General features: G+C 34.5%; 1 protein-coding gene across 7 annotated transcripts in view; it reads right to left on the bottom strand.

Moving 5' to 3' along the window:
• PCDH7 (protocadherin 7) overlaps positions 1-24,141 on the bottom strand; it is a 418,557-nt gene that overhangs the window by 217,855 nt on the left and 176,561 nt on the right. For 2 of the 7 annotated variants that reach the window (XM_084970757.1, XM_084970760.1), the window contains exon 2: positions 4,854-5,070. The exons of 1 other annotated variant lie outside the window; for it this stretch is intronic. In XM_084970757.1, the coding sequence (XP_084826883.1) occupies positions 4,854-5,070 (217 nt within the window). 7 annotated transcript variants of the gene reach the window in all.

Below are 24,141 nucleotides of genomic sequence, written 5' to 3'. Positions count from 1 at the left end.
ATGAGGTTGCAGGTTTGATCCCTGGCCTCGCTCAGTGGGTTAAGGATCTGACGTTGCCTTGAGCTGTGGTGTAGGTTGCAGACACAGCTTGGATCTGGCATTGCTGTGCCTGTGGCATAGGCTGGCAACAGCTCCTATTAGACCCCTAGCCTGGGAACCTCCATATGCCACAGGTGCATCCCTAAAAAGACAAAAGACAAAACAAAAACAAAAAAAAAAAGTAAAAACGGTGCTTCATTCCCAAATATGTCAAATATACTGTCATTTATTCTGAAATCAGTGTGAAAAACCCATGGCAGTTACAACAAGGGTTCACAGTAGAATGCACCATGTTTTAACCTCAAGAACAAAGTGCTCTAAATACTAAATCATGTAGAGTGAGGAGAATGAATAAGACAATTAGGCCTAGCTTACAAAGTCTGAAAAAGTAAGAACATCTAGAAATAAGAAATTCAAAAATATTAGTGTATAAAAATCAAAATTATATTTTAAATATGAGATTAGCAAGAAGCATAAAGTTTATTAAGCAGTTAGGGGAGTTCCTGTCATGACTCAGTGGTTAAGGAACTCAGCTAGTATCCATGAGGATGTGGGATCAATCCCTGGCCTTGCTCAGTGGGTTAAGGATTCAGTGTTGCTGTGGTGCAGGCCAGCAGCTACAGCTCCGATTTGACCCCTAGGCTGGAAACCTCCATATGCTGTGAATGTGGCCCTAAAAAGACAGAAAAGACAAAAAGGCAGTTAGAGTGGCCAAATTTCTGAGTATTTAACTTTTGAAAATCTGCTTTATGGATCAGCTGATATTTTATTTGATTTCTATGCTACACTGTCTATAAATTTACCTAGAGGAAAATACATACTATTTTGTTCCTTTTGTTCGTGCTTACTCTGGACCAAAGTTTACATTGTCAGGTAAGAAAGTAAATGTGCTAGTTCTATTCTGCTATCACTTAGTTATAATTATTGTTTTTGAGGGAACTGTACCCAGAGCCAGATCAGACTTATAAATGCCTCTTGCATAGTGTAATTTGGGGAGATTCCAAAGCTGTTTCCCATACTGACCTGCTGTTAGGCCAGCATTTCCACCTACCTGTCCAGAAATGACACCATTTGACTTGGTTCATTTTTTTTTAATATGTTCATTATCTATTAGAATTCACATGTGTTATATTACTTCTGCTTTTTACATATTATCATATTATCGAATTCACTCACCATCTCATTTAAGCGACCCAAAGTTCTCTTTCAGTTCAGGAAAATAAAATATATAAGAAAAATTGGATGTAAGAAAAGGATCACAGCTTATTGGCTCTCCATGCAATTTTGGAGTTAATTTAGGTAATTGCCTTACTGATGATTAGAAACAGACCCAGAAGGTGTTATGTTACCTAACCCAATCCTAAATGAAAATTGGGATTAGAGGTCAAGTGGAGTGTTTTCTATATTTACATTGTTAAACATATCACATGGTGATGTGATGCATAGTAAGAACAAATGAGCCTTACAAATATGATTCAGGGGGACTTTGGGAAGAATAAGTACACCATGGCATGAAGGCAGGGGTCAAAATCAGTACTTAAAGTAGACCTAAAGAACTCATAATGGTTGCACCTAATATGATGGACCTTTTAAGCCTAATATTTGGTTTTCACTGAAATTATCAATTTATTGTATCATTATCAAGTATTTTACCATTACTTAGTTTCCTAGTATATATTCCATATTTTAAAATATTTAATTCCACTAAATCTATTTTAACAAAATAATAACCAACTTCTTCAATCTTTTCAAAGGATCAATGTGCAATAGTCATAATATTGATAATAATTAAAGGTAAAGAAAAATATTTTAGTGATCTTTTTCATTAAGCATATAAATTTATAATGGTTTTCTTAAAATATTTTTAAATAGTATAATTTTCATGATTCCTTCCTAGAGACCCTGGGAATGTTAAGTATCCCAGATTTGAAATGATCAAAATGGTGGATCTTACTTCAATTACTAGATTCAGGTTTCAAGAAATTATGCTCATTTCTACACTGTATTCTTTGACATAAGCTAATAAGAAAATTAAGCCTCATTTATCATTTGGCACTAATGTGGGTTGGAATATAGGATAAAACTTGTTATAAAGAGAATTAACCAATAAGCCCTCAATAAAATTTTGTTTATTATGCTAAAGAAAGCAGATAAAAGTTTTTGTAAAACATTGGTGCATTTGACTGTCTATGTACTTAAATTTTCTTGTATCTGAGTTATTTCCTTATTAGAGCATCTGGGACAATTTCTTTTGATCATTAGCTGTCCCAGTTATGCCCAGTTTGCATCATCGTGTTGGAAAGTTACAAAGTTATTACACTAGAAATCATCTTCTAAACTTTACAGTGAAAGCTAATTCAAAAAAATTAGTTATAACTGCACTGTCTCCTAGAGGTTAAAATTCGAGAAAAAAATATTTGAGATCATAATAACCGGGAACTAGGACTGCATCCAAAATGGTATTTTCTTGGAAAATCCAATACAAATCCTGATTAAAACCTAACCAAGCGAAACACTGCAGATTACCTGGATTCCAATTAAATGTGACAAATGAATATTTGACAGGTTTCAATTCCAATTCTATTTATGCCAGAATGATCCATTAATACTGAAGATGAAATTACCAGAATTCAAGCAATACAATTGCACTTGGAGGCTAGGCAGTAGTCTTGAAAACTTGAACCCAACAAAAACTCTTACTCAAATGTCAACTGCTACATTTGGATCATCCAAAGTGAATCACTTCTCCTGTCATTACCTATAGATCAGGGCTAACATGAATCACATCTAGCAGATGACAAATGGTTATATAAACTCTGAATTTCAAGTGTCAGTCACATAAAATCAAGAAAAATCAGTTACATTATGTTTCTTGACTGTAGACAAAACTGATAACAGTTATGAAAAATAAGTAAAATTCTTCTTTGGGAAATGCTTCTCAGTAAACTTTCCAATCTCTTAATAAGCTCACCTGTTAAGTTTTCCATAACATGTATGTTTCCTAAAAAGTAACCGCTGTCTGTTTGTCATATATAACTATGTTCATTATTCATTATATCTTTCTTATTTTAATGGCATTAAAACCCCTTAAGCCCCCAAACCAGAAAATAACATTAAAGTATGATTATAATGCCAATGAGAGTGGACATTCAAAAAATAAAAACTTAATTGTACTTTATGCTGTTTATAATGAGACAAGTACTTTATAAAACACAAAATTATATGATATCATCAAAAGGTAGTGCAAATATAGTAATGCCCTTAAAGTAAATTAATACTGCCTTCCTAGGGGTGTGCGTATGTACCAAACATTATTACAGTAGTTCTAATTTCATTTTTACTTTTGTGCAAAGCATTTCAAACATATTTGCCTTAAATATACATTCATCAGAATTGCAATGCATACCAAAATTTAACTTATTTTAAAAAATACTAAAAAAAAATGGTTAATTCCTAAAAACTATATCAAACTCCCATCCACATAAGCACACACCGCCATACACACAGATAAGCAGGCCTTTATAGCCATAAGGCAAAATGCCATTTAAACTCTGATAATTAATCAAGAGGGATGTCAATCATCAGACTCTGATATCATATCTGTTCAACAAGATAACAATGTGGAAAAATAACTATTTAACATGATTTAGGTAAGAAATAATTTCAGTTGGGGGTCATTTATGATAGATTATTCTCTAATGTTGGATTTTAATATTCATAGGTAAATCTCCAGAAAAAAAAAATCAGACATTCTCCTGCATTAACATGTTCTATTTGCATATCATCCCTCAAGAAACTGGTATATAACCAAAAGTTAGAATGTCTTATTTCACTCGGGGGATGGAATGGTGACAGACATAAATCCACTTCAAGGCTTCACTAGAGATAAAATGTGTGTGATTCCCTTTCCTTTCCCTACCTATAACCAGATCTCTTTTTATATATGAAATAATAAAGTCAGCAAGAACTTTAGCATTCCATTATCTGATGCAACTCTATTCCTCAAGCATTTATGTATAACCTGAAATCCAAAAAAATAAATCATCTAATTGTCTTTGGGAACAAAAACGAATGTGAAAGTTTTATCAGTACTACTTGCAATCTAACTTTATAACTTAAAGGAATGTGTACATAAGGCTAATTGTGGTAATTATGAGAGCCATCTCACAACAGGGTAAGAACATAGAGTGCTATAATTTTCTCTCCTCCCCTTCCCTTGCACAAAGACAAGAAAAACCTTATAATTCCATGAGAGGGGAGTTCTAATAGCATCTACAATATATTTTGGAGAATGAGATAACACTGTTCTCCTTCTTTGACTCCATTTCAGTTATCATTCAAAAGGGAAAGGTTTGAAAATGCTTTTCTAAATACCTAGGGGAAGAAAGACTTGAGCAAGGTGTGTTTATTGTCATTTCCTTTTACTAAGACTGGACAATTGCAATTGAAGAAATAGTTGCATGACAAAAATGAATAGAAGAAAACAATAACACGAGACCTTTCTCAGTGGCTATCATTTAGGCATTGTGCACTAGTTTAGTTGTTTTTTTCATCATAGGTATTACATTGATTTATTAGTAACTATGTTTATTTCTGACAGGCTGTTTTAAAATGATGGTGCAAGTTTGGTGAATTTTATCTAGAGAGTTATGCTCCTTTATTTAGCATTTCTGTACTTTAGCAAATATTTATTATTTCAGAGAAAACAGATTTAGTGTCAGCTATTTTATTTTGGTGTTAGACTGACCTTCGCGAGGCTACTTATTATGGCTCACTAGCGTGATTATGTGTGTGGATGTTGTGTTTGCCCCTACCATTTTCCATATGCTCTGCCTCACCAACACTGCCATCCGGCGTGGTCCTTTCATAGTTGTCCTCTGGGAGTGGAAGGGCACCCAGTCTTGGCCCTGATGAACTCTTACTGCTTGGTGTTTCTGACTCCTCCAGCCCGCTGTCATAGCAACTCTGCAGTGACCCCTGATGTGGGTCCTGAGGCTGACTCACAACAGAAAACGTCACTCTACGAAATGGCTGTAAAAGAAAAGATTCTGAATGTCACTAAGATATAAGATTGTAAATGATCTTACTTTAAAAATACATAAATGACATACATTAAGGTCGACTGAAAACTAGCTTAATACCAAATGGTTAATATGATATGTTGAAATCTAATTTGGTTAACTCTGTATTTCCTGAGGCAATACCTAGAGCTTAGATTTTATTGTGGAAAAACTGAAAATTCCCTTTCTGAAACAGAGATAAGAAAACAGCAATTTCACTAAAACACACATTTAAATCTGGTATGCTAGTTCCACATAGTCACCATATTTTCTCTTCTGTAGTCGTCACTTCGAATATGTTTTTCACAAATAGACTCCTTATAAAAACAAGGGTCAGTGGTTTTGGAAAGCAACAAATATAGAACTAATTCATTGTATAAAAATTTCATTTCTAAATACTTTGTCCATATGCCCTATGGTCTACGATGAGTGTTCCAGCAGTTGATTTAAACTATTAAAGGTACAGCTGATAAAAAGGAATTTAGATGTAGTGCTAGTAAATCAGAATATTTATCTTCTTCATCCGTATTAAAAATATTACCTATTGACCTTAAAAGTGTAAAGGTAGTATTGAAATAATAGACATTGTTTCCTTAACCAAGGAATTGAAAACAAGCTTTAAAAGTTTAATTATATGTGCTTTTACTATGACTTTTGCAGGTTGTTCAAAAAAGGAATACCATGCACAGTCTTTTAGTTGTATTTAAAATGCTCCAGGAGTTCCCTGGTGGCTCAGCAGGTTAGGGATCTGGTGTTTGCACTGCTATGGTGTGGGTTCAGTCCCTGACTCGGGAACTTCTGCATGCTGTGGGCACAGCCAAAAACATAAATAAATAAAAACAAAAATAAAAAGTGCTGCAAATATTTTTCCAATTGGACCCCATGATTTACTATCCTACTGATGTTCACTAGATAGAATCCTTACTATGTACGGAGTTTAAAGGTTTTTGTAACTACAAAATAAAACAAAAACATTTTAGGCTCATTAATGGAACAAATTAATGCCAGGCATGTTCAGGGCTATGTATACATAACATTTGGGGAAGAAACAATATAAAAAGATTCTGTAATATCCATCTGAGATTATTCTTGGCAATAGTCATATCCATTAAGTTCTTGTATGAATTGAAAGTGGCATAAATATACCGATTTTTAAGTCTATAGCTCAGACTGGTTCTTTATAATATAAAGTATAAAATTAATGTTGTCAGAATAGTGAGAAAGGTAAAGAACCTTTTTTGCACTTTTAAAACTTGCATACTGCTGGTAAAAACCACTAATCACAACTGAGACCAGTAGAATTTTTTAAATGTTAAGGATTATCTACACACGGTAGGTTACAAATGGGAAAGCTAAGAATTGTGATATTTTCCTGAAGTTTATAAATTGGCTTTACTAAAGAAAAGCATATGCTTCCACAAATCTTCCCTTTATTTGGTCACAGAGAGAAAGACTGGCCAGGAATATTGTACATTGTTCATATTTCTAACCCAGTTCCTCCCCCAGTACATATTTGGAGTGCACAGTCTACAAAATCTTCTTTTTCATTTAATTCAAAATCAAACTTTTAGAAATTCTGAATCCTATTGAAAAGCAAAAACATTTAAAGTACATTCTGTTCTTTATCACGTTTCACTGAATTGGAACTGCAGTATTTTAAAACAATCATGAAACATTTCTAGTACAAACAGCATACACACCATGGGCCAATATTTATTAGCAACAAAATCTCTAGAAACATTATGCTTATTTCACTAATAATTCTCATATGCTTTACAGTAGTATGATTGTGATGTTTTCATCTTCTTAATACATATAGAAATCAATTTGTGTTTTCCATGCTTTATCTTATGTGTACATATTCTATTTTCCGTTTGTCACTTTCAAATGATTGCAAACTCGCAGTGAATGGTTTTATGTTTGTTCTAACCTCAGAAATGAAACCACTGAAAAGTCTTCTGAAACCATATCGTTCTGTATACAGAAGATACTCAGGGAATACTACTGAAGAGTAACATTTTAATGACAATGCTGAATTTAGGAAAGGAGGCCCAGAGTCATGACGACATATTATCACTTTAAAACATAGCAGTGGTTAAAAACAAAAAACAAAAAACAAAAAACAAAAAACACCACTCTGAATAGAGAAATGAGAGTAAAATACAATTCTTAATTCTATTTTAAGGATTCTGAAATCTTTTAGAATCAATCCACTACTGCAAGAAGAAAGTTCAAAATGATGGAGGATAATGTGAGAAAAAGAATGTGTGTGTATATATATATGTGTGTGTGTTTTTTGTGTGTGTGTGTGTGTGAGACTCGGTCCCATTTCTGTATAGTAGAAAATTGACAGAACACTGTAAACCAACTATAATAGAAAAAATAAAAATCATTTAAAAATAACAAAAATACATAAATTATTACAATACATTGACAAAGGGAAATAAGAAATTATGAAAATTAATGTTCCATTTTTATATAAAAAACAGAACATAGGGTGATGTTTGAACAAAGGTGGTAATCTCAGAATCTGTGCTTAAATGCTGGTTCTACATAAGCAATTCTAGAGTTACAGAGAGGTGATAGACTATGTTTGCAATGAAAAATGTCAAAAATAAACTACTTTTCTATGATATATACTAACTATTATGAATCTGTGCATTTTACTTTCTTGATTACCTATTTTAACTGTGAATATTTTCATCTCCGTGAATTATTGTAGGTTAATATTAAATTTAATGATGGAAGGAAAACATAATTTTAAAATACTAAGATCGATAAATATACTAGCAAATGCCTAGATTCATTAAAACTTCCTTTTTTTAATAAAAAGTTATTTCATCTAAAATAGTGTCTAAGTGAATGGGGAACTGATTCACAATAAAAATCAAAAATAAATAATATCATACAATGGATCATAAAATACTCCATCTATCATTTTCATCTGCATTTCATGAACATTATATTACTATCTCTTAAGCTATATTTTGATAATTTTGAATAAATGCAATTCATGTGGCAAATTTTTTAAGTTGGTACTTTGAACCAAGTTAGTACAGAGTTCTGAATTCTGAAGGAGATTAATTAATCTTCAATTTCAATAGTAGATCAGACATGTAGACTAAGTAGATAGATAGCTAGCTGGATAGGAAGACAGACAAGCAAAGAGACAAGTATTTACACATTATCCTTTGTCATCAGGTTGGTTTTATTGAGAAAATAGTTTTTATGTCAGAAACCATGACACAAAATCCATATTATTTATAAAGTCCAGATATATTGACTAAGCCAGAAATGTAAGCAGTATATTGACTGTATAAAGAGAGAATAAGTTTGCATTGTATATATAACTGTCACTTTACTAATGACTGATACTATGAAGTAGAGTGGTTTAAGTGATGATTCCAAACCTACATGTATCTTAGAATCACCCTGAATACTCGTGAGAAAACGCAATGCCGCTCTCTGGCCTCAACTTAAACCCAATGAATCAGTGTTCAGGGTGAGACTGGATATCAGTCATTTCTAACATCTCTCTAGATGATGAAGAGACACAGAGAGGAAAGGGAAACTCTATGAAAGAACATGTGGAAAGAAGTCAAAAAAACCCAAACTACTCCAGGAAGCCAGCTGGCCCCCTAAGTGTCCATAGAATTTCCTTGGAGAGTCAGTAGAACCATGGTTCCATCTTGAGATGCAGAAGTATGGTTTGAAAACATCCAATTACTGAGGTGTCTGAACTTTCTAGTTTTCTCTCTAGGGTGATAAGTGACTTCGTATCTTGCAAAGGCAACCTGGGCTATACAAAACAGAAAAAAGCAGAAGAGCTTGAGGAAGCATGCCAGCTTTCCGGCTCTTTGAAACTATAAAAAAAAAGTCTTGAAAATTAAGTAATGAAAAAGAGGTCTCTAAGAAAACTGTTCCAAAAATTGTGAGTGGGGACATATGTGAGAATTATAAACAAGAAAGTGTGGAAATCAAAGATTTTATTAGGCAAATAAATGATCTAATTAAAGGGGTGAGACTAAAGGCATAATCTGACCCTTTCCTGCAAAAGAATAGGAAGAAGAAATGTTAAAGGCAAAGGATTATACTAACAAAGAATGAACCATGGGGAAAAATCAATAAGAATGGGCAGCGAGGTGATTATAAAGCAAATCTGTGTGGCTGACTGGATTTAGTAATTATATCTACATTTGTTTTGTCCCATTTTTGTCCCAAGGCTTCAAGGATGTTCCAGCAATAACTCTGCATAGAAGAAACTCAAAATCTGGAGTTTCCGTCATGGCTCAGTGGTTAACAAATCCAACTAGAAACCATGAGGTTGTGGGTTTGATCCCTGGCCTTGCTCAGTGGGTTAAGGATCCAGCATTGCCATGAGTTGTGGTGCAGGTCGCAGAGGTGGCTTGGATCCTGTGTTGCTGTGGCTGTGGTGTAGGCTGGTGGCTACAGCTCCGATTAGACCCCTAGCCTGGGAACCTCCATATGCCATGGGTGTGATGCTAGAAAAGACAAAAAAAAAAAAAAAAAAGAAAGAAACTCAAAATCTTATAGAGATTTTTATTGTTATAAATATAATTTGATTAAGTTTTCAATAAAATAAAGGTACCAAAAACAATGCTATGAAACCTGCTTAGGAATTTAGGCAGGAATTGCACAAGAGGGGTGGTTGAGAGCTCTAAAATAATTTTGATAGATAACATGTATTTGAGGGTTGATTATAAATTTTATGTTTGGGACCAGCAGCAAAGGATAAAAAAGAGGGTGGGTAGGAAAACCAGATCATTTTTGAAACTCAGAAGCCAAGGAGAGAGATAATTTCTGGAAAGAAAAAAAGAATCTTAGGTGATCAAAACCATCAGAGAATTGAGAAGAAGGCTGATTACCATAAGCCAGTGGATTTATCCATTAAAAGGTCATTTTTGCTATAAAAATCTCTAAACTCTGGGGAACAATTCTAGGAGATTAAACTAAAGGAAGTAAAAGAGCCACTTATAAACACACAGAGAAATGGAGAGAGTAGAAATAGAATACTAATTTTTAAATACAGTATGAGAGATGTAGGTTAGACAAAAGATTTGTGTTAAAGCATTCATTCATCTATTTTTTGGTCTTTCTTCATTGTTATTTAAGACATTTTGATGTAGGGTAAATACCTCAAGCAAAAAGGGCTAGCAAAAAATATGTCTAATAACATAAGGTTGTTGGAGAATGAAAGAGATCAGAGACTAGACATCAACTACCTAGAATTAATAGAGAAATGAAATTAAAAAGAAAATCACAAAGGCAAGGTAAACAGTAAACCATGTTGAGCAATTGCATGTATGGGTTACGTGTGTGTGTGTGTGTGTGTGTGTGTGTGTGTGTGTGTTTAATGGGAAAAATGTATATTAGAAATACGGGGGAAAGAAAGATTCAATTCCAAGCAACCTTATGGATTCCCTATTGACCTCAGACAAGTTAGCTGACCCTTGGTTCTTGCGCCTTAGGCTCAGAGTCTGTAAAATGCAGAAAATAAAACACATCCCTTACCAACTTAAATTCTCTGAGAAATAATGAGATAGTCTATAAAAAGAGCCTTAAGCTCCCTCAAAGACGTACTATAAAAGGTATTATACCTGAGGCCACAGCTATATAACTAGAACTATCTCCCTTATGTTTTTGCTTCTTCTTTTTTTTTTTAATAAAAACATAGAGCTGGCCCAGTAATTTACAAAGTTTCTGAACAGAATTTCTAGAATTCATATGAAATTTCAAACTAATTCTCCTATTCATGTACTGTTTTTATTGCTCTAGACGAAAGGTTTTTGTAAAACAAATAGGTATGTGCCATAACACCCACATTTTTCCAAAACTATCTGAATCTAAGTATTTATTGTGTGAATATCTCTATATTCAATTACTTAAAAAGAGTATCCATCAATTATGTTTTGTTTCCACCACGACACACTGTAGACTTTCACTTGAATACATGTGTATATTCAAAGGTAACTCTGGATAATATCCAGTTCCTGGAATGTGGGACGTGTCTCGATCATTAGAATTGACTTTGCTTTAAACGACTACAGACTGGGAACCAACATTCTCTGTTCTTTAAAGAATTTTACTGACTATATTCGAGAAATCTAGAAGTCACTGGGGAAGTGGGAGCAGGTGTGAATGGAGAGGTCCCCTTCCTTCTAGGCTTGCCTTCACTCTGTTGGCTGTGGAGGTCCCTGAGATGGCTACCTCTTCCTACCCTCCTCTCCTCAGTGGAAATTCTGATGAGCCCAAGGTGAGAGAGATGTCACTAACGTGATCATGTGCATGTAAAATTAACCTCACAGCCTGGAAAAGGCAAACACAGCAACTCAGGATTAAAGTGGATGCTGTGAGGTATATAACAGATTCGAGAAACGCATTTGCTTATTAATATATATATTTTTTAATTTGGAAAACATGAACAGAAGTCAAAATGGTATATTGTTAAACCTGGGACCAAGGGAAAGCCAGTCTGCTTAGATGAAGAGGGCATTAAGAATATGCCTGTATGACAGAAATAAGGTTTGAGTTCCAATGACATTATTGCAAGGCAATATGTGAAGGGAAAAGGTGGTGAGCATTTGATCCATTCTTCTTTTTTGTAAAACTGCCTCTCTGTAATTGATAATGTGAATTACCAGTCAACCTAAATCTAGGCAGTCTAGAAGGTTTAGAGGTCACATAAGAAGTTATCAAAATCTTCACTTACTTCAAATACGGATTAGCAGCCAGATCTCATCCTGCTCTTATTCAGAGGGTTCAAAGAAAGTTAAGCCCACACATTTCAAATTCATTAGAGGACTGGAACAATTTTCTAAAAAAATTTTTTTATTATCTAAGAAGCTGATGTCATGCCTAGCATACTGTAGGTATGGTAAATGTTACATTTTTTTAATATTACATAGTCATTCAAAAATTTTTAACTTCAGAGAATCATATAACCGCCTTTTTTTTTGAAAGTACTGATAATACCATGCACTATGTATAGTCTGCCCCTTTGAGGAAATTAATTCTGAAATTAACAGTAATATGTTACTCTGTTTTCAGAATATAATCATTACCAAATATGTATAACATTTCGAGGTGCTACCTAAGTCTGTCACGAAATTCACTTATAGTTTCTAAGAGAATAAAGACCAAATGCATACTCACAAATATATGATAATATTTTATTATTCTTTATTTTTAGCCATTCTTAATTGTTAGTCTGATTCAAAGGTAACCATCACAGCATAAAACCAAATATTAAGTCCCATAATCAGACAAAATTTTTGGTGTTCCATCCACATTTGCAAAATCTTCTGTTATATCCTGCATGATCTTTGATAGGGCTGTAGCCAGTTTTGCAAAATGGAAAAGAAAAGAGTTGAACTTTAGGAATATCCTATTATACACAATACTTACAGTAAAAGACAGAACCCAGCATCAGGAGTGCAGAAACTTTCCCTTTGGAGTCAGCCCATTTCTTACAACCTAGTGACACTACTTTTACAGGAATTTCATTAGCAAGAAGATAGAACCCTAAGGGTGCCTCTGGAAAGAGTTTTAGGTTAAATCTCTTCCCCACTTGAATGCTGCTCTGTGTCTTACAGACAACTTTATTGGAAACTTTAAATTTGCACCTTCCTTTTTAGCTTCAATAGTTTCTCCATAAATCATCTCCTTATCTGGAACTCACATACAGCTGTCTCAGTCACATCAATTATTTCTGAATGGGCTGAAAAGGCTTTTTTATTTTTTCCAATTCACTTAGTTATGTCCATCAAACAGACTTCTAATGACTCTCTTTGTCAGTCATAAAGCACTGAAACAGTCGTGGAGCAGAACACTGCTATGTTATAAGGAGCATTGCTTTGCTTTTTATTTTCAAAGAGGAGCTATCTAAGACGGTGAGATATTTCCCTGCAAATGAACGGGAACTTGATTAATCTGCAAACATTTTCAACCGGTGTCAGTGGCTACTGAACAAACATATCTAGGACTCCACAGTGCATTAGTTGGAATATGTCTGGCAGGATCTTCAAACAAACTTTAATGAGGTCTTTTAACTTTTTAGGGACATCTTCCTTTGCTAACATCTCAAGATTCTTCCGTACTTCAAACTGCCTTTCTTTCTTTCAAGTCAATAGCAGATGAAAGGATATTAAAGGAAACATGTTGAGACATTTGGATTAGTTAATTAAAACACTCATTTGGGGAAGGAGAAGTTAAATAACTGTATTTCTTTCTTTCTTTTGATTTGCATGCAGTTACATATTTGACATTATTGGGTATATTTGTCCTGCAGTAACTAAGAAAGGTTTTATTTTACAGTTTCTAGTCCCCTAGATCACAAACTACTTAATACTGCAAAAGAACAATGATGACACTATTAAAATAGGAGCGACTTTTGTGCCAGGAAAGTGCTGTTCATTTTCCTTGTACTGTCATTCATCCTCATGCCTGGTTCATACTGATATTCTGATTTTAAAAATGAAGAAAAAAATAATGAATTCAGTATTTAAACTACTGCAAGAACTACTCTAGCCTAAAAATACAAGATGCTTCTATATTTTTTCCCTATGAAAAATAGCAGAAAACACAATAACCAAAGCCTAAAACTCTTAGTGAGTATAAATATACCCTTTTTTATGAAAACTTCTAAAAAAAGATATTGTGCTCTAAAACACAAAAGTGTGGGTCTTTTATGTTGTGGACACATTATTTGATTTTTTGCTGGCTTCCATTATACCCAGTCAAGGGTTTGGCAAACGTTTTCTATAAGGGGCTGGAAAGTAAATATTTTATGCTTTGTAGGTCATAGGTCTCTGACATGACTACTCATTCTGACCTTGTCCTGCAAAAGCAGCCATTGAAGACACAGAAATGAATAAGAATGGCTATGTTCCAATAATGAATTTTTTATAGAAATAGGAATTTGCTATTTAAAATTTTTTCAACCATATAAAAATGTAAAAATAATCAAATGTAAAAACCACGATTTCTCTTTTGTATTAACATTTTTACAAGTTATTGTGGACTTTCAACCAATGTATAAAGTCCCATAAACAGTGTTCATCAATTATGCCTCTGTTTTATGGACAGTGCCTTGAACACAGTTTACATTCAATGGTCATTTGTTACCATGTTTTAATATTTATTGTCCTTTTTGGAAATAACTCTGAATTAGTGAATTAGTACTTGGAGTCAAGTACTTGCTCTGATGCTAAGAGTAAAATCTGGGGGAAAGATTCATCTTTTAGCTTTAGCCTCTTCAACTTTCAAACGAAGGAATTAGATGATATTTAATATCCCTTCCAGTACCTTAGTTCTTTGAAACTATAAGAAGATAGGTTTGTTGAATACATGAATAAATGGCTGAAATCAATGATTTTAAAATAGTCTTTGCTCACCCATTCAGAAATTCCTTAGTATATTGCATGGTCTAGAAATCATTAATGTTACTTGGAACGCATTTACCCATGAAACGAGAACCATGAACAAAAATACGTTTAATAACCAAGCATTTTAGTCAATTACCTTAATGAAAAATTATAAAGATGGCCTGACATCTTTATGATGATGTCTGTAAAAAAATAAAGACATCCTCTAGAATGTTAGCTCTAAATCTTCCCTATCCTTTGAAACCACCTCTTCAGTGATTTCTTCTTTGATTCAACACCCCCCCAAAAAAAGCTCAGTTGAGTTCCTACTGTGTGCTAGAGGCTGTGAGATGTCATTCACCTCTTAAATGTATGCTTCAAATAGCCTAGGTTAGCAAGGTAGGTATGAAATTGAGTGGTAGAAACATGCTGGGCTGTTGATTGGATTTCACCTCCCAATTCATTGGAGACCCTACACAGGCCCTTGTAAGTTTCTATGTTTACATGCACAGAGAAACAGGAAGGCAGAGGGAGTCCTAGTTAGGAAAAAAGAATATTGACAGGCAACTAATGAGAAAAAGACTATCTTTGCAATGGCATTCAATCCAACAGAGACTTATTAAGCACTTGCTTTGTGCCTACCACTGTGCCGAAAAATCTACATGCTGCAAATTCAGGCATTAAGCTCAGTTGGGTAAGTGTGGATTAATCATACCAAAGCATTCACAGCATATGAGTAAAGCCTTCTTTTTCCTTCTTTCTTTCTTTTCTTTTCTTTGTTTTTTTTCTTTTTGGTATTGTGATACTCATCAAAAGCTCAGTTCACAAACCTCTCACTGGCTTTGCATGACTACTCTACACACCCATGGAGTTCCAGAAGCAGCTGAATGAGGTCGATAAACCTATGTCTTAAGCTACACAGTTGGATTTAGTCTGCAGCAGTTCAAGGGAGCAATGCTGAAGAGCCAAGAACTGCTCAGGTTTCCAACTACTAAGACACGAAAAATGAACAAATAAACAACAACAAGGACAAAAATAGCCTTTGAAAAGCTACCTCCAAAAATACATAGAGGCTTAGAAGCACAGAGAGCAGCCTGCCTCACAAGCACCTGAATCAGTTCTCCCATACTGAAATGAATGAAAATGAAACTTGCATTTTAGGATCCACTCAAACAGATGCTCGAGATTTTTTTTTTCCTTTTTTTCTCCTTTCTATCTTAGCTATTTCATCAAAACTGCACCTGGTAAAGTCTGTTTGGGAAACTACACACTTTTAAAAACATTGAGTTTTCACATTCTATGGAATGGAGGTCTGTGTCCTTAAATAGCTTTTCCTGGACTGGATGGATTAAAGTCTCAGACAAGAATCAAGACAGACAAATGGAGTAAGGCTCTGAAGTGTTATTTAAGCATTTAATTATCAAGCTGAGTTGAAACCTAACTGAAGCCAGAATCTTCACTTACCCAGGTGAACCTTCTACTACTCAGGTAAACCCATTTCCTCTGCCATCCCTGCCTGCTTACTCGTTTATCTTACCCACACTTTGTTAAAAAGAAAAGCTACCAGTGTCCCTAAGGAAATATGTATTCAATATCTAGTATATGCTCATTTTCATTCCTTAATACAAGTCAAATGACTCCAGAAAAATCAAGGAAAGTGGCTTTGGAAGGCAGGAAAATGGATTCATTATGTCCACATCCTAAACCCTGGAAACTGTGACTTAGGTGACCTTACATGCATAGAGGAATTTAAGACTGCAGATAGAATTAAGTTTGCAAATCAACTGACCTTAAAATAGGGAAATTATACTGGGATTATCTGAGTGAGCCCAATGTAATCATTTTGGATTATCTGAATGAGCCCGATGCATAGGGTTCTTAAAAGGAGAAAGGGAGGGTGGAAAAGGAGGTCAGAGTGATGCAATGTGAGAAGATGTATTCACCTTCTTGAGCTCTAAAGAGAAAGGAAGGGACTATGTGCTAGGGAATGCTGGTGGCCTCCAGAAGCTTTGAAAAGTAAGAAAGGGAGCACATTTTCTTCTACAGCCTCCGGCCGAAACACTACCTCACCAACACTTTGATTTTAGCCTACAGAGACCCATTTTGGATTTCTGACTTCAAAACCTATAGGGTAAAACAAATCATAGTTTTAAACCCTTAAATTCTTGGTGATTTGTTATAGCAGCAATAAGAAATGTATATGGTGGGACATGGAATCTGAGTATGTTGGGAAGAAATGAGAAGAAGAGTAGTTGGGCCTAGGCTTCACATTTATGAAAGAGGTTAGAGTTATCATTCACATTTAAATTGGTGTTCATTGCTGGATCACTCCATCTATATGTCTTTGAGAACCAGCATGTAATTCTAATAACTGTACTTATTTTATAAAACACTCAAATATATTGTTATGCATTTTATGTTGGAAGTGTTTAATAGCTGTAAAAATGTTAAAATAATCTTTATAACCTAATTTTCACATTTATTATTTGTTTAATACAATGAAAGCACCAATACCAAACAAAACCAAATTAACTGGACTAGATCTCTGTCTGCTCATTCATATAGAGAAAACCACTTCAGATTTGTATTTCATTCCTCTCTTATCAGATAACTAATATTGTATTTGGGGAAACACATAGACTTTCAAATCAGGAAACCAGAGTTTATTTTCTTGATGTCAACTACAAGCTGAGCAAGCTTGGACTATTGACTTAATTTTTCTGAGCCAGGATTCAACTTTTTAAAAAATAAATGATAATCTCTCCATTTTAAAGATATAATGAAAAGCCAATTTGATCATAGAAGCAAAAAAACAAAAAAGATTTTCCACTGCAGAGTCTTCTATAAATGATAATAGTGAATTGAGCTCAAAATTTTGTCCATAAGCCAAAGATTTAGGGAGCTAATACAGACATCAAAAATAACTCAATAAACTTGGAAGAAATGAATTCTTCTTACCATGCTATCATTAAAAAAATGATAATGAATGTCTTGATTTTTAAAAACAACCTTGTCTACACTGGAAAGAGTTAACTGGTGCCTAACTGGAGTTACCGTATTTGCAGATGTGGCCTCTTGACAGCTACCTTTTTTCTTACTTCTTCTTTGTTTTATACTTGTGTATTGAAGAAACTTTCTAGGAGGATGAATTCTTTGAATAAAAAGTGAGCTTTTCAGAAGAAAAGAGGGAGATTAATTCACCAAATAAATGATAGGCAAGCATGTTCGCATTTTATGATTCTTTATCACAGCATGCCTTTTTAAACTAGAGCTAGCATCTAATATCTTCACCTAGTTTCACAGAGAACCATAAAGTAAAACAAAGATACTTTGCTAAGCAAGAAGCTTGTACACTGCAGCTGATCAATGGAAAGAGAAATCTTTCTAGCGGGGATTCAGGAACTGGTAGCAATTATTTCCCAGAACATACTTGAAGGAGGCAATGCCCTCTTAATGATATAGCTGATAAAGTGTCTGTACTTAAAATGCACAGTGATATTCCCTAACACTCATTGCTTGCTTACCATGTGTCCATTCAAAGCTTATTTCATTTTCACAATAGCACTATGGGGTAAATGCAGAAACCAATACCCATGGAGGTAACTTGTCCACAGTCACACAGTTGCTATGCAATCCATAGGTTGGTTCTTACTCACCAGGCATTACCTTGGTCTTGACTGAATCCTAAGAAATGGATAAACAGACACAGGCTTCTGCATATATTCACAACAGCACTGACTTAAATAAACTATATTCTACCATAGACCAGCTTACTTAAAAGCAAAGACTGATTGGACTATACAAGAAAACATTTTCCCTTAGGAAAATGAAGTAAATTACTTTAGCCACTTCTGATAAGGGGTCTTTAGGCTAAGAATTAGGCATTCAGATGTGAACCCCACTGGGTATTACCTGTAGTTTGTTGTTACATTTTAGCCAAATATAAAAGAAAAGACATACAGTTTACCATCTACCATGTGGGGTTTAAGTAATTTTCTTAAAGTCCAAAAAATCCCGTGGCTTTGTTTTGCACAGGTCAGCTCTTCTCAGCTTTGCTTGCATATTTGAATTACCTGAGAAACTTAAAGAATATTGATACTTGGACTTCATCTCAAAATTATATTTGGGTAGGACTCAGCATCTATGTCAGCAAGGTTGAAAATCCATTCTAATCCTAAAATAAAGTGGGAAATCATTCTAATTTCCATCTACCAGGAATCTCAGCACTCAATCACCATCTATTTATAAGCCCCAGTGGGGTAGGTACATTTCCTCTATGTGGTTTTTGAGGTATTATTTCTATTTTAATATCTCATTATAAATGTATTTTATCATAAAATATCCCAAATCCTTTTGGAAGCAGATGGCCTACATTTTCATGATTACAGAAAAACTAAAAATGAGGGTTTCTTATTATTTACTTTATCTACTTCAAGAAAACAAATGGCTTGGGTGTTATTTTCTAAAAACATAATACATTCTAGAGAAAGTAATTTGTAATTAAAATCAGCTACATTTGGGATTTTGTTCAAAAACAAGAAGACTACAAGAATTTTATTTATTAGTTAGTATGGGAATGGTCAACATGCCATTAAAAACACAGGAAAATGCATCTTCATGAAGTTATACTTATCACAAGGCACGTAAGACCTATTTTGCTCCTCAATTAACCATTAGTCTTATACAACTAGTGATGACTCTCTTTTTCGTCATTACAAGTGTGTATGGCTATTCATGATTTATTTCCATGCAGTAATTTACTAGGTCTTCCTTTAAGATTAGGAAATCCCCAGATATAATGCCATCGATGGCTGAATTATCAAGCACTTCTAAAACCATTTCTTTAGTATCACTTCCTCTTTTTTAACATTTTTTATGCCATATTTTTTTTCACCTTTTTTCTCCCAAATGTTTCATGTCATCTAATATATTACATCAGCCATCTAGGACAAATTACCCTTGCCCTGTCCTCTGACCTCTGTGCCCTGATTTGTGAAGACCCATGGTAATGACAACCAGAATCTTCATGCTTTGTCTTCTAGATGGTGTGTTGCTCTCCTTAGATAACTCAGTAACACTAATTAAAGTACTTGGTGCCTTAGGAATATCTTTCATGAGGGTTATAAATTTTAAGAATTTCATACCTCAGGATTAAGAGAAATTTGAGGAGGTATATTTAGTTCCTAAAATCATAAATACTTCACCTATTCCTTCTTCAACTAGAAAAAGTACTAGACTTCAAAGTGATACCTATTGCTCATCTCAGTATTAATTCAAAAATATTCCTTGGATTACTCCTTTGCTCACATGAGCTTCACTACTCACAGGCTCTGTGATCCAAGGCAAAATAATTCCTCAAAGTCTCAGTTCCTAATTTCTCACATGGGGGAAAACTGTGAGCACTTACAACAAAGTACAACTAAGAGATTTACATTACACCATACAGTGAGTCCTAATCTTCACTGAACATGGCAGTCACTCAAGAAATCATTTAGTACTGAAAAGCTCTTCAGCCCAACATTAAGAAAATATGTTTGGGGGAGGGAAGTGATTGTGATGCACACCAATTTTTGAGAAAACCCTGATCACATCATTTGTTTTATTAAGATTATAACTGTTATCAGTCTCGTCTTGATTATGGCTAACACTGAGGTACTCCTTATAACAGACAATAAAGTGGCAGTCAGGTCCATCCATTATCAGGAAATTTAGTTATGGTGAGAACCAATGCCAAGAACTGCAGTCATTCATTGCCCCCCCCCACACACACACACAAATGGATGAAACAAATGGTGAAATATGGCAAGGTAGTAGAGTCAAAGTCAAGTGGGTTCTATTAGAGAAAGATTCCAGGGAATGTGAAGGACACATTCTGAAAGATGGAGGCAACAAAAGAGGAAGAAAAAAAAAAAAAAAAAAAAAAAGACATCTTGGAAATTACCAGATGACAGCCTTGTCCTGGCAGGCATGCTACTGCTTCTCATTTCTCACTGGCTGAAAAGCCTAACTGAAAACAGCATCAGGAGAGAGATCCTATCACATTGGGCAGCTGAGATGGGATCAGCCTTATTGGGGGGACTGACAGCTTGTAAGACAGCTTTAAGGAACTGAAGATGACAACAGTATGGCAAATAAGGCAATGGGGTGATTATTTAAACAGAAACAAAAAACACTGACATATACATAAAATATATATGTTAGGGAAGTCAAAATAAGAGCAAATTTTATCCTTTAAAATCTGAAATACTACAATACTCCAAGAGTCTATCTTTGATAAAATTAATTTATCTGTGTTCAAAGTGGATGGGATGGATATATGTTAGAATCTGCATTGTTCTAGATAGTCATTCTCCATATAAAGTGTAAGATATTCCTGGGGAAGTGGCTTTCAAAATTTGCTTTTTAAAAATATCATTACCTGTAGTAAGAAGTAAATTTCACATTCTGTCCTGTACATACATGTACACACACACAGATACACACACACACACACACACACACACACACAGTAAGCTTGAAAAACAGAGTTTAAAACTGCATTTGAAGATAGCTGAGCTCACTCACCTTCCCTGATGCCTTCTACCTTTCTGCTCCTGACTGCTTCTCCTCTACTATAAACCAGAACCGAAGCTGACATTAGAGGGGACTCAATCCATGCCTGGCACCATATTTAACAGATGAATAACCTGAGGCTCTAGAGGGTTAAGTGCCGGACATCAATTCACAACTCCTTTCCAATTTCCCTTGGTTTTTCAATTCCTTCATGTTTTGTACGGTTCTCAGGTTCAACTCCATAAGAACAAAACAATAACAAACGAAAAACTCTTCAAATGTAATTTCTGGTTTATGTCATGCAGAGTTCTTCCTGCCTGAGGCTACTTTTAGGGTTAGAAAATAGGAACATATTAAACCAATTTGACTGAGCTCTACTTTTAACATGTATTTATCTTGCTGCAAATTGGAAAACCTAGGTTCTCAATTTTCTTATTAGGGTTCAACTCCGGATGTATCTGTTGGAGGAAAGAGAGAACGTTTCTAATCTCCTCTGGAGTTGCACAAGTAAAGAAGACCATTATGGGGCTGAGAGCTGATTATACCAAGTTGTAAAGATATTTCTGATTATTGCCTAAGAAGCATATTGTATTAACTGGCTAAAATCTGAAATGATTTCTCAATAAAACCAGAAGCAATTTTGCTACCATTCCCATGGTATCACTACAGAAAAATAAATACGACCCATTTTATTTGTGTATATTATTGTCATATATGACTTTCTTCAGAGAGATAAACAACAATATGTGTTTTAATTAGGTTTGCCTGCCTGACTATATTTACTGTCTATCATCAAGAACAAAATGATTAACACACACAGATTATGTCAAGGAACTTAGAAATCACAGAAGTCTATCCCTCTTTCAAAAGCCTATAGTCAATAGAAATATATCTCATAATATCCATATCAAACATCATTGTGTGATCTAGTTACCACATTTATATTAATCAGTTATTTTGTAGCAATAATTAAAGGAGATAACTATGTAGCTTAAGAAATATTTTACATTTGGTATTTCCTTAAAGTAACCTTAAAAAAAGCTTCCACAAATATTTTGTCATGGATATAGAAAATATTTCCAGTTATTGAACCACTTATGATTTAGTGGACTGTAACACAAAATATTGTTGAAGGGATGAAGTACAGATAAGGGAATGATTTTAAAATCTCATATCTTCAAATCCTTGTATTATCTCTGAAAAAGGAGCTTCTGAGGCAATTTAGTGGTAAAAACAAAAGATAAGGGAGAAGTACTTGGCTAATGTTTCAAAAGCATGCTGATCTTCATGTGTGTGCAGAGATAAGTGTAAACTGCAAATAATTGACATGTTCCTGCTTTAAAAAAGTAGTAGATGCAGTCAGTATAATGACACTATTAGTCATTAGTACAAGATGTAAATATTTTGAAGAAATAAAACTTTATTTAAAACTTCTTTATCAAATTTTTCACTTCTTCATTAACATTTTCCACACAATTAGTCTGAATTAGTGTGATTTTACCGTACCTAATTTGTTAAATTACTATCTATATCACTCATCATCCATAAGACTAAGAAGGAAAAAAAAAAATTCCTTGCTCCAGTGATAGTGTTTGTAGTATCTACTCAAAGTACAAGATAGTTCATAACATGTATAAAAAAATGGAGTTTTGTTATTTTTATCATCGTGGTGGGTTAGAATAGGGGGAGGGGTGTATTTACAGAAACGAACCATTGAAAATCAGTTTAGATTTGGAATAGCTGTCCAAATCAACAAAAGCAATTAAGCTGCATTGGCATAAGCAAAAATTTTAACAGATTAACATTTTATATTTTGTTTAATTGCCAAAGTCACAGCAAGTATTTGGTGCCTGTTCGAATCCATATAACTAAATTGTAAATTAAATGCTCTCTAGACACACAGAATTTACAGTCCAAAATGCAAATACAACTGGATTTAGCCAGAAGTTGTCTATGATGTAGTGAAAGGTAGAAGAAAAATGTCATTGGGATATTTAGAGTTATGTCACAGAGTTCAGAAAGAAACAATAACCTCTGCAACACATTATCACCTATGTAGTGAAAATCATCCCTGTTTATAAGACTGCATGGAATCCTTTGAATACCCTTGACTGAACCAGAGTTCTACCTACATAAGGTGCATTAGATGAAATGGAAAAGTTCAAGCATCGATAGAGTTTTGAATTATTGATATGTTCATCGCACACAGCAGATACCTCCATTGCCCATACCCCTCCATGTGCTCAGCTTCACTGTGAATGGGTTTACTGTCATTTAGATTTATTTGTCATATAAATTCTATCTGAGGAAGGTGACCTCAAATAAGGAGTCTGTCAGCCACCGGACCAAGACAAAGCCAGTCCTTAGGGCAACTGGTATCAGTGTTCTTACATCTTCTTTTTTTTTTTTTTTTTTGAAGGAAGGGTGTGATTTCCATAACCTTGGATGGTCTACAAGTAGCAAAGTGGGTAATGACTTTTAACACTGGTTATCTGAAAAGAGAAGTGTTGTTTTGCCTCTTCTGGGAAGCACAATAAATGGGGGAAATAGCAATCATAATAGGAGAGCAGGTGAGAGAAGGGTGAGATGGACGCCATTTGAGATACAGCTAAACCCTACCTGACATTAGAAATACATCACATGTTCCTGTACTCAAACTATTTAGAAGGTGTTTGGTTTGGTTTGGTTTTGCTGTTTGCTTTTTAGAGCTGCACCTGTGACATGTAAGTTCCCAGGCTAGGGGTTAAATCGGAGCTGCAGCTGCCTGCCTACCCCACAGCCACAGCAATGTGGGATCCAAGCTGTGTCTGCATCCTACATGACAGCTCATGGCAATGCTGGATCCTTAACCCACTGAGTGGGGGAAGGGATTGAATCCACATCCTCATGGATGCTAGTCGGGTTTGTAACCTGCTGAGCCACAACAGAAACTCCTAGAAGGTGTTTATTTTTAAAAAATCACTTGCATTTTCTGATTATTTTTCATAAAATATATACGATTTCAATTGCTCTATATAGCCAAGATCATATGTCATGAATACTATAGATCTATGCACAAGAAAGTATGGTAAAATACTCAAACATATATAGATTATGTATTGCATGTC

The sequence above is a fragment of the Sus scrofa genome, chromosome 8 (assembly GCF_054392235.1).
Source record: "Sus scrofa isolate SSC_HxYL_T2T_F1_AM1 chromosome 8, Sscrofa_HxYL_maternal_Yorkshire_Landrace_v2.0, whole genome shotgun sequence".
Lineage (NCBI taxonomy): Eukaryota > Metazoa > Chordata > Mammalia > Artiodactyla > Suidae > Sus > Sus scrofa.
The sequence above is the reverse complement of the archived record's forward strand: the minus strand, read 5'-3'. Positions and strand labels throughout refer to the sequence as shown.